General features: G+C 40.7%; 1 protein-coding gene across 3 annotated transcripts; it reads left to right on the top strand.

Annotated features, from left to right (window-relative positions):
* The first annotated feature begins 53 nt into the window (after window positions 1–53).
* Window positions 54–13321, top strand: LOC111321072 (uncharacterized). Of its 3 annotated transcripts, XM_088755436.1 has the most exons (23): window positions 54–148; window positions 230–766; window positions 1856–3022; window positions 3989–4172; window positions 4695–4897; window positions 5099–5858; window positions 5983–6054; window positions 6337–6398; window positions 6492–6542; window positions 6916–6999; window positions 7357–7422; window positions 7673–7716; window positions 8259–8374; window positions 8742–8922; window positions 9383–9446; window positions 10479–10521; window positions 10772–10832; window positions 11410–11509; window positions 11968–12009; window positions 12110–12199; window positions 12357–12403; window positions 12720–12842; window positions 12971–13321. In XM_088755436.1, the coding sequence occupies exons 1-23, from the start codon at window positions 80–82 to the stop codon at window positions 13119–13121; spliced, it is 4317 nt and encodes a 1438-aa protein (XP_088611562.1). In that variant the 5' UTR covers window positions 54–79; the 3' UTR covers window positions 13122–13321. The 3 variants fall into 3 exon arrangements, with proteins under 3 accessions (XP_088611562.1, XP_088611564.1, XP_088611565.1); XM_088755438.1 differs by lacking the exons at window positions 12720–12842; window positions 12971–13321 and adding an exon at window positions 12576–12709; XM_088755439.1 differs by lacking the exons at window positions 12357–12403; window positions 12720–12842; window positions 12971–13321 and having other exon boundaries at window positions 11410–11562; window positions 12110–12200.
* Window positions 13322–13373: the final 52 nt, after the last annotated feature.

Here is a 13373-nt window from a genome sequence, read left to right as displayed (position 1 = left end):
TTTCCATGACAACTGATTTGAACGACGGACGCTAGCGCAAGCGCAGAGTCCTCATATACAAACATTCTGAAATTTCAAAATGGCGCCTGGCAGTAAGAAGCAGAAAAAAGCGAAGTCAAAAAAATCTAAGGATAGCCCGTCTGGATTGGTAAGCAAAAGTTTTTCTGCTTCTTCCCGTGAAAAATATGATCGTGAAAAGTTGATTCTTTTTTTTATTTGTTTATTTTAGAGTCGTATCGCTTCTACTCTTGTACCAAGCGCCATTTTTGCAGCAGTACCGAGGACATCATCTGGTTTATCGCAAACATGGCCGCGTAGATCCCCATCTCCAATCGCACAGGCAATAGGTGAAGCAGGAAACGTGGGAAGGGTCTTAATTGGTGATCTTTCCAAACGTCCGCCGGCGGAGTTACCTCCAATTCCAGGAAAAAACGGCGATGAACGCAGCACATCAGCTGATCAACAGGCCAACGAACACGATCGTGACGAAAGGATCAGGGAAGATTGGGAGGATGACTATGAAAGCGTTCATGACAGCAAAAAGTTTGACAAGACTACAAAATACCTCAGAATGGCCAAGGAGGGTACTTTGGCCTTAAATGCGGAGATGGAAGGAGCAATTGCCGAAGACGGTGGTGATCCATCACAGCATCTCTACCATGTCTTGGATCATGATAGTGGCGAGATCGTTGAACCTGAATATTCGACAGTTGACAAGAGGAAAAAGAGTGCTGCAAAACAATCTGCTGATGGAGACAAAGAAGAGGTAAGAGATGAAGTCTGTCCAGATTAATATCAATTTTTCTTGCATGCTACATTCCAAATACGTTAAGTTTTTACTGCAAGCAGCATATTAACGTTTTGAATTTTTTCATATCTTTGTGATGACGTCACGTGCTGGTTTAAACTCACTTGCTGTCTGAAGCTGTCATAATTTTTATGCTCAATGCAATAAATACAGCAAAGGCAACTCGAAGACTGCACTGAGATCTTTTGAAACAAAGTACTAGCGTATTAAAATTAACCTTTGTAGTCATTGTTAACTATCTCTAGTTAAAACAAATGCCACATGCCAAAATTAATTTGTTTAAAACAAGCTAATTTGAAATTTCCCTGAGTCTTTCAGGTCTTTTTACATGAAAACTATTAAATTTTGTTGAATAAAGGCTGATAGTTTCTAAAGAAACTGTTTGGGGCTGTGTCGGCGGGGGTAACGAATTAATTTGGATATATCAACAAAGTTGAAATGGTAAATTGGCCACCGTAACGATTATAAAAGCTGACGTTTTGAGCATTAGCCCTTCGTCGGAGCAAAACGTCAGCTTTTGTAATCGTTATGGTGGCCAATTTACCATTTCAACTTAGTTGATATATCCAAATTATTAAATTTTGTTATCGACCCTTTACACCCTAACATCAGTTTGAATATTCGACATACTCTTTCCTTTCAGGGCTTGACACTAATGGTTGCCAACTAGCCGCAGACTAGTAGAAATTCAGTTTTGGCTAGTGGTTTTCAATTTCCACCTACCAGTTTGATTAGTAAACAAACTGAAATTGTTGTAACATCTAAGTTGTCACTAGCCACTTGTCTAGTAAGTTAAAAAGTCAGTGTCAAGCCCTGCCTTTGGTACTGACAAAGAAAATTTGTTTAAACAATCAAATCCCTTACAGCTGTAAGTACATACATAATCATTTCCTATATTCTCATGAACTTAATGAATGATTCAGCAGTAATACAGCAGGGAGAAATTAGATGCTGGTCACTCATAGGGTTTTAAAGGTTAAAGTATATACATATGGATGTTGAGTCTGAAGAAATGCTTTTCTTGTATTCTTATTCTATAATTGATAGAAAGAGTCACTGAGTGAGGTCAGTTATAGTAGTGATGAGCTCACAGATGTCACCAGTCATGATGAAGAGAGCACGACTAGTGGATCGAGAGTGAAACGTTCTCTTGATTTTGGTGGACGAAGACGCAGTAGGAAAGGTAGCAGAGAGGAAAGTCTTGATGGTCAGGATATTGTTGATGCACCAGTGTCTCACAGGAAAAAAGGGAGCACTAAACGGCAAACCCCTGATACAATTCAGGAGGTATCGGAAGATGCTGGTGAAGAAGGGAATGGGGCAGCTCCTCCTCCTCCTATTCCACCTTACTTAGAAGACACATCCCCAAAGGCTCCTGAACGTCACCGCAGGAGAGGACAAAGGCCAGCGCTGGATCAATTGGATGGTCCAGGAGAGCCCCTACCTCCCATTCCTGGGGAGCCACCTGAGAATAGGCTCACAGATGAACAGAGAAGAGCTCTGAAGGTTGTGGAGAGGTTGGGGTTTGAGGGAGTGTCTCAAAAACTTGCTCTGAGCGATCTCTCTGAAGACTCTGAAAGTTACATGACACCAGTGGTGCCCAAGAATACTATTGACTTCAATGAGAAAACAACATTTGAGCGAGAACAGTTCAATGATACTCTGACAGAAAATAATGTTCCAGTGTCTGAAGCAACAATTGAGGAAGCAAAGCTTAGTTTCGGTCAAACATTTTCTGGTCTGGATGGTTATGAACCTCAGGAAGAGCTGCAATCTCCAAATGAAGAAGCACAACAAGGTAAACATCCCAGGTTTAAAGCCCAGGCGAGTAAGACTAGCAAAGTTTCCTCATTTGTTCATCTCCTCAATGCACAAGAAAGGCACAGACAAGCTGAAAGATCCTCTCATTCACCAGTAAAAGGTCGAAGAGACCCAAGCCCTAACCAGTCTGGGGGGAGTAGCAAGGACAGCCAAGGATTTGTTGATCCAGTTGATATCCAGAGACTCGAGGAAGCTAGGCAAGCAAATGAAACATTATTCTTAGAGAGACAGCAAAAGTTGGAAAATCTCGTTGAGCAACAGCAACGTCTATATCAAGAACAGTTGGAACAGCAGAAAATTCAACAGCAACAACAGCAGGAGGTTGTAAGACAACAATGGAAACTACAGGAACAGCTTAGGGCATTAGAGAAAATGCAACTAGAGTTTAATGAGGTATGTTAAGCTATTTATAAAAGTGCTCTCCTCCTCCTTTTTCTAATGTTTGTTGATGTGGACTTGTCAGGACAGCTTCATTCCTGAAAAAAATTAAATCATTCATTGAAAACACATGGATACAATGTACAAGTGCCATACTTTTTTTTTTCTCCAACTTCATTGGAACACTCAAATTTATAAATTCATGAACCCAGCTGTAAGTATAGTTTCTCTTGTTTGGAAATACCCAACTGTGTTTATTGTTTTCCTATCAGTAGTTAAGAGGAATATGACTACCTTATATGCAGTAAATGGTTTGAACCCAGAGGCAGCATTTGATTTTGTAGTCTGATCATCCAGGTGAAGGTAGTCCAGATAAGGACTGTTGTCTGAAGTGGTGAATGACATTTTGACAACCCTAGCCAAAGTTGCCACTTGACCCTGATGATGAATTGTGTAGTAGTTCCAAAACAGCGACTGTATCATTAGCTAAACTTATGTGGGCATTCATAGCATAGGGAATGTCTTACATTATATGTTTTTATCTGCTACAAGTTGTATAAAAAGGTAGAGTCTGTTTATGAGCCAAGTGGCCCATCAGTCTAGTTCTTAACTCCAGTTTCTGTGGCATGAAGTGACTGGGAGTATTTCTATTCCCCCCTGGATGGATGCTAGTTCAGCACAGGGTTACCCCCTCCAGCTTTAAATTTGCCTGTACCCTTTTAAACACCCGGGTAAAGAGAGGCACTGCAAGAGTAAAGTATCTTGCCTAAGAGCACAACACAATGTCCCCAGCCAGGGCTCCAACCCAGACCACTTTATTCAGAGTTGAGCACACTAACCATGGGGCCACCACATCTCCCTACAAGTTATATACCTCTGAGTAATCTTTAATGTGTACTGTGAATTTTAAAAACTCTAAAATAGCTTCCAGTTTGTTATCATAAGCAGGCAATCATACTGAATGAAGGATCATTTTGACAGAATGCTGATCTGTCACCACGTGGACCAGCTGTAAGTGAATCAGACGTGCAACTCCAGCGAGAGCTTGTGCGGCAGCAACAAGAATTTCTTCAAAAGCAGAAGGAACAGTTGCAGCATTCTCAGAATCAGCAAGCTCGAGCTCTTGAGCAACAGAAGAAGTTGTGTGAACAGATTGGGCAGTTAGGTGTGAAATACTATGTTTGATTCTCTTTTAGTTTCATCATTCTGTAATCAGCTTTACATAAACATGTAAATGAATATGTTTTAGCTCAGATTTGTTCTTGCTTCACAATCCTTCACACTGGTGTAATTTTTGTTTTCCTCTACTTTAGATTAAGATATTGACAAAAAATTTCATTAAACTAATTGGAAATAATTTTAAACTGAGAAAAATTTGCAACCACTCTATATAGATCACTCTCAAGGCTCTTGTAAGCTGTTAATATGATGAATGTGACTGTTAATTCAGTGCAGAGGTACAGCTCTTCCCTCTGATTATCTTAGAAAAATTTATATAAAAGAGATGAAAAAATAGTTTATGCATGTGCATGTTGTCTTTTTCCTCGAAAGGATGGTTTTTTTTTCCTGATAAATGACAGCTGCAATTTAATGTAGGTGATTCAATCAAATTTGATCTTCGTCAATGTTTCCTTGAAATAATAATTAACATAATCACAATTTTTCCCCGCATGATTTTTACGGTCAGAGGAACAGCAAAGACAGCTCCAATCCAGCGTCAGCCTTCTCAGTCCAGCCGGTGAAGATCTGGCTGAGATCAAACAACAAGAACAGCAGATTGTCAATCTCTTGAATGAACAACGGCGTCAAGAGAGCGAGTTGGAGAGACTGCATCAATTACAGCAGAGAAGACTTGAAGAACAGAGTAACAGCTTTACACAAGAGAGGAAGGTTTGAATCGTCGATTGAAGTTTCACGTAAATATGAACATGTTACACAAATAAAGTTTAAAATTTTGCAGTGATAACTTTAATGGCTGAGTTTCCCTATCACAGGGAGGGAGGGAGGTAATAATTTTCCTTGTCGGTTCATGCTGCTAACTGGCTTTAAGCTGCTTTTTTTTACTTACACACCGTATTTATGCTTTCGTAGGCTCTAGAACAAAACCAAGAAATGCTTCAAGGAAAAATTAAAGAACAGGAAACAAGGAGGAGGCAACTGGAGGAAGAGCTCGAAGAAATGCGGCGAAAACATGCGGAGTCTGAAGAGCAGTGGAGGAAAAGACTGAGTGCTGTGAGTGTTGAATCGTCGGATGGTAAAAGAAGGGAACGATTGAACAGTGTAGATGGACATGGTGACGGTGAAAAGAGACCGGACAAAAGAAACGAGCAGGGTAATATTGCAAGTTCGTACCGCGATAAAAAAGGGAGAACAAGACACCGAGCTTCGGGCGGTTCTCCTCAATTTGACGATGTCAGGCATGCGCTTCAGAGTGCAAGTCAAAGCTCGAATTTGTCGTATCGTGATGAAATAGAGGGAAAACGTAAGAGAAATGAGCAACGAAGTGCGGCGGACAGCTCACGCCACGTTGATGCAGAAGGAAGATGGAGAGACGAAGACGCCGACAGCCCAACCCACGGCGAGAGATCTGGGAGGAAAGTGCACGAAAAGGGTAAAAGAAAATCAAGGAAAACCAGAATGAGAAGTGCTGAATCTGAACCAGTGATAACAAAGACTGACGCAGAAGTAACCAGAGTCCAAGTCGTGAGGGATGACGAGGTTTACCGCTTGTCCAAAGGACGAATTGAACTGCTAGAGTCAGAGAAGTCGGCTATGATGGAGCTGAACACGTCTTTGCAAGAAGAAAACAAGGCTTTAAAGCAACTGTCACTCTCTCTCCAAAAGGGAACAGGTCAGAATCTTTAACAGAGTGGTTTCACGTCCAACTTAGGGTTAACTCTTGATATGATTCTGTAGTCTCATATATGTCATGTGTGGACAACATGTGTGAAAAAAATTTATTTTTGTTTACTCAGGTGTCTCATCTGTTGTTTTGCAAAAGCAAATCAAGGACTTGCATCAAGAACAGAAAGTTTTACGTGATACAGGTCTGATAAAGTTGTTGCCAATTGTAATTTCTCTTTGCTCTTTGACTTCTACGAACCTACACTGACGTCCTCTTCTTTAATCTTCTTCATTTTCCGTCGTGCTGTTTTTCTGATCAATGGAAGTTACACACTGCAGGGACAACCTCGTTCCCAGGGCTTTTCCCTTTTTGAATTTTGGCGGGAAAAGCTCTGGGAACGAGTTTGACTGCAGGGATACTCTTGAACAATTAGTTGTGGAGCAGTAATTTAAAAAAAATATGTATGCTTTTGCTCTCCTCGCAGTTCATCGGCTCAACGTGGAACTCAGCAGGTACCAAGCGAAATATCGGCCTGTGTCGTTTGAGGTAAACGAGCATGTACTTAACTTAAAGATATTGGCTTTATTTTTAGACAGTTGTGATTGTGTTTCGGGACTCACGTTACTTTGTTCTTTCCAGGAGGTAGAAGGCGTGGCATTGCCGTACAAGAAGGAGGTAGCTCCCTGGCTGGTAGGTAGAACAATAACTGTACCATGGAGAAAAGGGGATTGTGAAATTTTTTATCAAAGTAATTCCCCTCGGATTTTTCTCAGCTTCATTATAGTAAGTGTGTTCGTAAGTACATTGTCCTTTCTCAAAATCATTAAAGGGGAACTGCAACTGGAGAAAATGCACAAAAAATCCCTGAAATTACAGCTCTCGACGAACCTCCAACACGTGCGTCCCAGAAGCTAGATTTGCGCCGCTACCTACTGAACCGTCACGAGCTAAGAGGAAAGTAAATGCTTGCTTGGTTCTTTGTTCCACGTTAGGCATTTGATCACGAATATATGAACTAAAGGACGTTTCATGTAAGCTGTGATTGCTTTTTTTTTCGTATCAGGTAAACACCAAGTTCTTGGCGCCGCTTTTCTTGGCGTACGACGATCGATTAAGAGAAAAAGAACAACTGATCAGAACTTACGATGTGAGTCGTTTGAAGCTTCACTATCAATTATAAATTCGGTTTATGATCACCATCCTGTTCAATAAGATTAAAGAAAGTGGAGGTTCCTAAATCAGGGATACTCCTAAATCAGGTTTCCGATTAAGGACTGGAACCTACTATCATTTTTTATTGACTTATTTACGAAAAAATAATAATAGGTTCCAGTCCCATTTAAGTCGCGACCCAGATAAAAACCATCCGGGCTTGGTCCAAAAATGTCAATTGGGAATTCTCTCGTACAACAGAGCTGTTTCTTTCCTTTGTTATTTAACAGTCGCTTTGTTTCGATTTTGTACCTTAATGTGATTGTAATTTGGCTCCAATTTATCTTTGTAGGAAGAGTTGAGCTCTTTTAAGGCTCGAGTCATGGAAGTTGTCAAGGAAAATCAGCAGCTTCACATGGTAAGTTCAGTTTGTCTTAGCCGTGGCCATCTACACATAAATTCTCTCACAACCGCCCCAACACTGTCATATTTGACATATTTGAGACGATCTCTTTTCAGCGCTTCATTCCTCATACTAGTTTGGTTAGTGTATAGAGAGCTCTCGGGAAACTGAGTTAGATTTAGATCCTTATCTAGACCTCTACTGTAACTTGGTCTCCCAAATTTTTTGTTGCTTCGTCAAAAGTTGTTTGATTTGTCATCGACAGAGCATTAGCAAAGCCAGTCCTGATGCATTGGGACCGGATGAGTGGTAAGTGGCATCAATAGTTTTTGTTTTAATAAGGAAGGATTTTCGCTTATTCATCCTTTCTTAGCTGTCTAAACAGTGTGAAACTGCTGTGTTTTGGTTGATGTTCTGTAAATTTGTTCTTCTGTTTTGTGTATCGTAAACAGAACTGTTAGTGTTGATAGCACCGTTGGTATTTTTGGTGCTGTGATGTGGAAAGTTTTTCCGGAATTTTTTTAACCAATTTTAAATTGACTGCATTGGTTTTACTTCACTTTGACCGGTTATTGGTCTACAATGTAGAAAGCTCACATCAGTGTTTAAACCAATCAGATGCAGAACCAAATCCAGTCGCACCTTGATTACTCGCGTTTTTCTTGCTCTTAACACTGTATCAATGCGTCTACTTTGAGTTTTCCCCGTGATAATTTTTGTTTTTACTGGCCGTTGCGATTACTTTGGCTCTGGTTTTGTGACATTCGATTGCAAAGGCACGGTGCTCTGTTAGATCTGTAACACAGCTGAGACTGATTGACTTAGCGGGGAGTGACTCTATTTTCTTGCAGGCAACAATTGCAGGAACAGGCAAAGCTAGTTGTGGAGGAAAACGCTCTGTTGATGGAACAACAGGAAATACAAGACAAAAAGATGAAGGAAATGCAGCGAATCCACGGACAGGAAGGTAGATAGCGCTACCTTTTACACCCTTCTCCTATATCACACTAAAGGCGCATGCTCAAATTCCCTGGTTCGCGAAAGGTTACAAACGATATATTTTTGTTTCTCTCGCGAGTAAAAGTCGAGTTTCGCGCGTGAGGGACAGAGACTGAAAAACACAAGACAATGATTCTTTTCCTGCATGGTAATGTTACAATTGTTTCCGTATTTGAGGTTCAAACTTCAGGTTATTCCGGTGGCACAGGCACGTGTAGTGTAACGATGTTATGTCCCGCTGATTTGACAGTTTTAACTTCATCGATTAGAGTGTTTTGTATATTTCTTTTCCGTCTGTTTTTGATTGGTAGTTATTGTCGCTATTTTCTTGTTAGTTTCCAAGTTGTCCAAACGGATTTCAAGTCAAGAGTCAACCCAGCGGCTCCTTGAAACGGAGCTAGATGACATGCGTCGTATCCACAGCAACCTAGTGCGTCAACACGAGGCTATGGTGGCCGATCAGGAAAACAAGATGTTGATTCAAGAACACCTCAGGATAATGGATGAATGCAAGAGGTAAGAGTTTACCAGCACATCTTTCATGTGGTGGAAAAAGAAACGACGAAAACCTCCATCATTTTGACTGGAAATGTGTAGAATTAAATGTTCAGCCAGATGTGATCACAATTCTTGCATCTATCGCTAAAAATTATAAGAGCGCGATTTCCAGAAACAGCTTTTACCACTGTACTTAGTGACTATTTGGTTAAAAAAACCGGTATAAGCCCCAGCAGTGTTGGCTGTTCTTGTCTCTGGTGTTAGTATAGGCCATTGTGCAGTTTTCTCTGTATGGTATGCTTAGAAGGCCACAATGTTCTCAATTTACCTAATGTGACATCGCCCATATACGTTATTGCGATTGCTCGAAGGAGGCATACACGAACGAGAAGACACGTTCATCTTCACCGCTTCCACTGCTCACCAACCAAGTTTGAGCGCGTTTTGTGTATTTTGTGATTTTCTTGCTTTTGTCTAGTGTACTTGAAGACTTGAAAGCGAAAACAAAATCAGAGACAGTGGAATACAATTCGAAGTTGCAGGTAAGAAATAAACTTTGTTAGCCTTTAGGTTGGGATTTTGATTTACGACCTCCTAGTGGATAAACGTATTTATTAAAAACTAGATCATTGGATAATGCAATTCAAGACTTTTTATTGGCTTAGCCATTATGGTATATCAGCCAATATACCATAATCTACAAATATGGTAAGCGTACGTGTCAGCTTAAAATTAAAAGAGAGCTAAAAATTTAATAAAATTTAATAATTTAATTTAACGTTTTTAATAAAACAATTATTCCACTCGCGCTTGTTAGATATGAGATGATTATAGCCAACTCGGCGCTACGCGCCTCGTTGGCTATCTATCATCTCATATCCAACGCGCGCTTGTGGAATGATTGTTAAATAGCAGATTGGCTACAAGATAGAAAAGAGAATCAGAGAAGTGAGTTTTCGTTTAACAGCAGCAGAAACTAACAAATCGTCACAGTTTTTCGTCATAAATTACAGGATACTCGTAGTTTGGTCAGAAAGTAAGTTTGCACGGTTTTTTTTATCCTTTTTAAACCTTTTATAAGGAATAATAGAGCACTATTCAAGTGAATGTTGTTTTTACCAAAACCAACGTAATCACATCGGACAATCAAAACTAGGCGAAATATTTACGGTTTTACCAAGACCCAATAAGAACTCTCAGTGAAAACAAGCCAACTGCCTAAAGCGCGGAAAAACGCGTCGTTATTGATTTCAGCTTTGCATCTGATTGGTCTGGAGGGCGGTGCGAACTTCCTCGACCAATCACAAAGCTTAGTGAAGCAACACTGGCGCAATCTAGCATCACTTTCGACACTGTAGAAAATTACTCTAAACAAACCTGACAAGTTTGCTTTCTTAATTACTCTCTTTTCAGTTGAAGACCGCTTTGATGCAAAACAACGATAGCTTACGAATATTTCCTCAGTTTTACCTCACTACGCTTAACACCTTTTATTTACTGCCGTACTTTTGCTGTGAAAGCCATTGTTGAAAGTTTACTAATGTATGTTTCCTTTTTTTTATGTAAAAATGTAGGCAGTCCAGAAAGAAAAGAGTAACTTAGCTATAAAATTTGCAGGTATTTGTTGTGTTCTTGATCCATTTTTAAAAACGATATAAAATACGTCATGTGCATTGTAGCTGACGGGACAAGCGCCATCTTTTCACGTAGGTTTGTCACGCGCGCAAGCTTGCCACACGCGCAAGAAGAGGCGCGTGACTCCCGTGACTCGCCGTTCACGCTCTCCACGCTGTTGCCTCATCCTTTCCTTCGCCTTAGTGTCTAATTTGTATGTTTAAATTTAAAACTGTTCAATGTTGAATTGCAGATGCCGAAGCTAAGAGCGCTCAACTTGAGCGAGAACTTGATGCTTACAAAAAGTCTCTAAAGTGAGTGCAAGTTTGATTTAAAGAAGTTGATAGAGATTTGTCACCAGCATAGGATAACGACCAATCTGAATGTCCAGAGAGGATTCCAAACCTCAAACTTTCTGATTTCTTGCCCTAATGCTCTTCCAACTTAGCACCAGAGAAATCGATGGAGAACTAGCCTATTATTAGGTTCAATTGTGATAGGCGTCCTTCATTCCGCTGGGAAAATGTGTCCAAAATGTCTGGTAAGTGACTCGTCCCCAGCCGTCTCCAAAAGGCGTGCGGCACTAACGTGGGGAAGAAAGAGGTGATGGCAAGGAAATGGAGAAGAAGACGTCGTTTTCCTCTTTTGCTTTCTCCCTACCCATCACACTGCGTGCCTCTAGCCTGCCTGGGTGAGCTGCCTCCACTTTTTAAGACGACTGATTGACATAAGAAATCACTGTACGATAGTAGCTTAGCGCAAACAGTACACGCGAAAATAGCTCGATTTCGTGTGGCTGTTGCTCTGCGTAAAACAGTTCTGATTTGGCGATTGATGATTCATTTTCCTTTAGCCGGAAAGCTGAGAACTGTCGTCTTTTTGCATCTATAGGAAATCAGAGCGCAAGTTTCTGTTTCTTCAAAGAAAGTTAGAGCACATTCAGGAACGAGAGCTGACAGCCCAGGAGACTCTCTCACAAGTGCTAACCATTGTAAGTGTGGCGTGTCACAGGATTGTGAGACTCTCTCACAAGTGCTAACCATTGTAAGTGTGGCGTGTCACAGGATTGTGAGGCTCCTGCCAATTTTTTTGTCGATCTGTAGCGAGACGCCTCTGGTCCGAGCTTGAGCACCTTAATTTCTTCAGTTTTTGTTCTTGATTAATACATATTCATATATTCTGAGATGTGTACCACGGCAGATCATTATCATCTGTAAAGGGTTTCTTTGCATCGTTTGCTACTTTTCTTTGAAGCAAGAAAAGCATGCGTGAGCACAAGTGGCGCATCCAGAGGCAAAGGTGCACAGGGGAGCAAAAAATTTCACTGAAGGAGGGGTATGGAGGAGGGAGGGAAGGGCCTTCAGCCTGGCTGAAGAAAAAAGGAAAAGAGTACTACGCGGGCCAGACTTCTTGCTTTCAGTAAATTTCACAAAGTTTTGATTTCCTTAGGCGGAGAAAACGGCCGCGGAGAGGGACAACTACGTACAATTTGTAAGTTTACTGCTGTGCTTTCCGTGTACATGTACGTTTTTAAACATTCTTTAAAATACTGCGATGTTGCTATTCTATTAATTGGATCAATCCATCGCAGGCCAAGACACAGAAGGTGGAACAGCAGAAAGCTGCTTCTAAAATTCTCGCTGGAACTCAGAATATCAAAGGACTCGAGGAAAAACTCCAGGTAGGGAACAAAACAACTGACGAAACATCCTACAACTTGCTACAGGAAGGATACTTTAAAGTGGTTACTTAAGCAATAATCTTTGTGAAGACAACACTGCACCCCTTGCAATCTACTCCTGTTATAGTGGGATAAGGTTTTCTTTTACTGGTTTTAGGAGTGCAGGAAAAAGGCCACGGATAAAGTCGCCATAGTTACGGGAAGGTACGTGACAGGTTATTTAGTTCTTCAAATGGAAAATTTCTCGCATGTGATTTGTTTCGACCTGATTTAAAAAAGATTAAGACTAGTTCTCGAAGTAGAGGCTTACGGGCAAAGCTCCCGGGCAAAATAATATGAAATTTCTCTTCTTTTTCATTGTGTTGTTTTTATGAAGTTCTGTCGCACAGCTGAGAAGCATTTCTGGTGAGAACCGGCAAAAAGAGAAAGACAGACAAACAATACAAATAGGTAGGCGCTGATGCGAAGAAAAGAACAGTTAAAACGTACAACCTTTTGATGTCTATCTAAATCAAAACAGGCTGCGAGAGAAAGAAAACGAAATCAACAAACTCAAAGAGCAGTACGAGGGGGAAATTAACAATCTTCGCGCAATGGTCAGACAAAAACAACGCCAGTTGGAATTAATGATCGGAGATAACAGGTTAGATCTAGGATTCTTGCGCAGTCTGGTCAAGCCTTTCTGCAGATGCTGTTTATGTCGTGTGATTCAATAGCAGTTCATATTCTCGGTTGACACTTAAGTACTTATTAGTTTCATTTGTACCACAGAAACGTTGACAAAGAACTAGACTTAGTTTGGAAGACGGCAGCCGCTGACAACAGGCGAATGAAGGACACAGTTCGTCAGAAAGGTGGTATGTTTGACTCGGACTCAGACCCCAATGCACATCTATCTTCGGAAGAAGGGGAGGCTGCATAGTCGAACAAAGAGATGGTGGAGGACATTGTTCGAGGATAAAGCGTTTGTTTATGGAATCGAATAGGCACGCGCTATAGGACTGAATGACTTTTTTGCGTGAAACACAAAGTGCACAAACAAAATTTAATTTAAACTATCGGACGCTTATTTAAACCAATTACAAATTTACAATAAAAAGGTATATAGGTGTATTATCTTCATACCGCCCTTGTTTTTGGTTTTGTTTTGGTGTATTCTCAGTTTGAAGGTACG

The sequence above is a fragment of the Stylophora pistillata genome, chromosome 3 (genome assembly GCF_964205215.1).
Source record: "Stylophora pistillata chromosome 3, jaStyPist1.2, whole genome shotgun sequence".
NCBI classification, from domain to species: Eukaryota; Metazoa; Cnidaria; class Anthozoa; order Scleractinia; family Pocilloporidae; genus Stylophora; species Stylophora pistillata.
Note: the sequence above shows the minus strand (reverse complement) of the source record. Positions and strands in the feature narration are given on the sequence as shown.

What these genes read in the sequence shown, in the direction of transcription:
- LOC111321072 (XM_088755436.1), top strand. Translation starts at nt 80, where the DNA reads ATGGCGCCTGGCAGTAAGAAGCAGAAAAAAGCGAAGTCAAAAAAATCT. An exon ending in GCGAATCCACGGACAGGAAG is followed by an intron (nt 8,375 to 8,741) that starts GTAGATAGCGCT and finishes TTTTCTTGTTAG; the next exon opens with TTTCCAAGTTGTCCAAACGG. An exon ending in GGGACAACTACGTACAATTT is followed by an intron (nt 12,010 to 12,109) that starts GTAAGTTTACTG and finishes AATCCATCGCAG; the next exon opens with GCCAAGACACAGAAGGTGGA.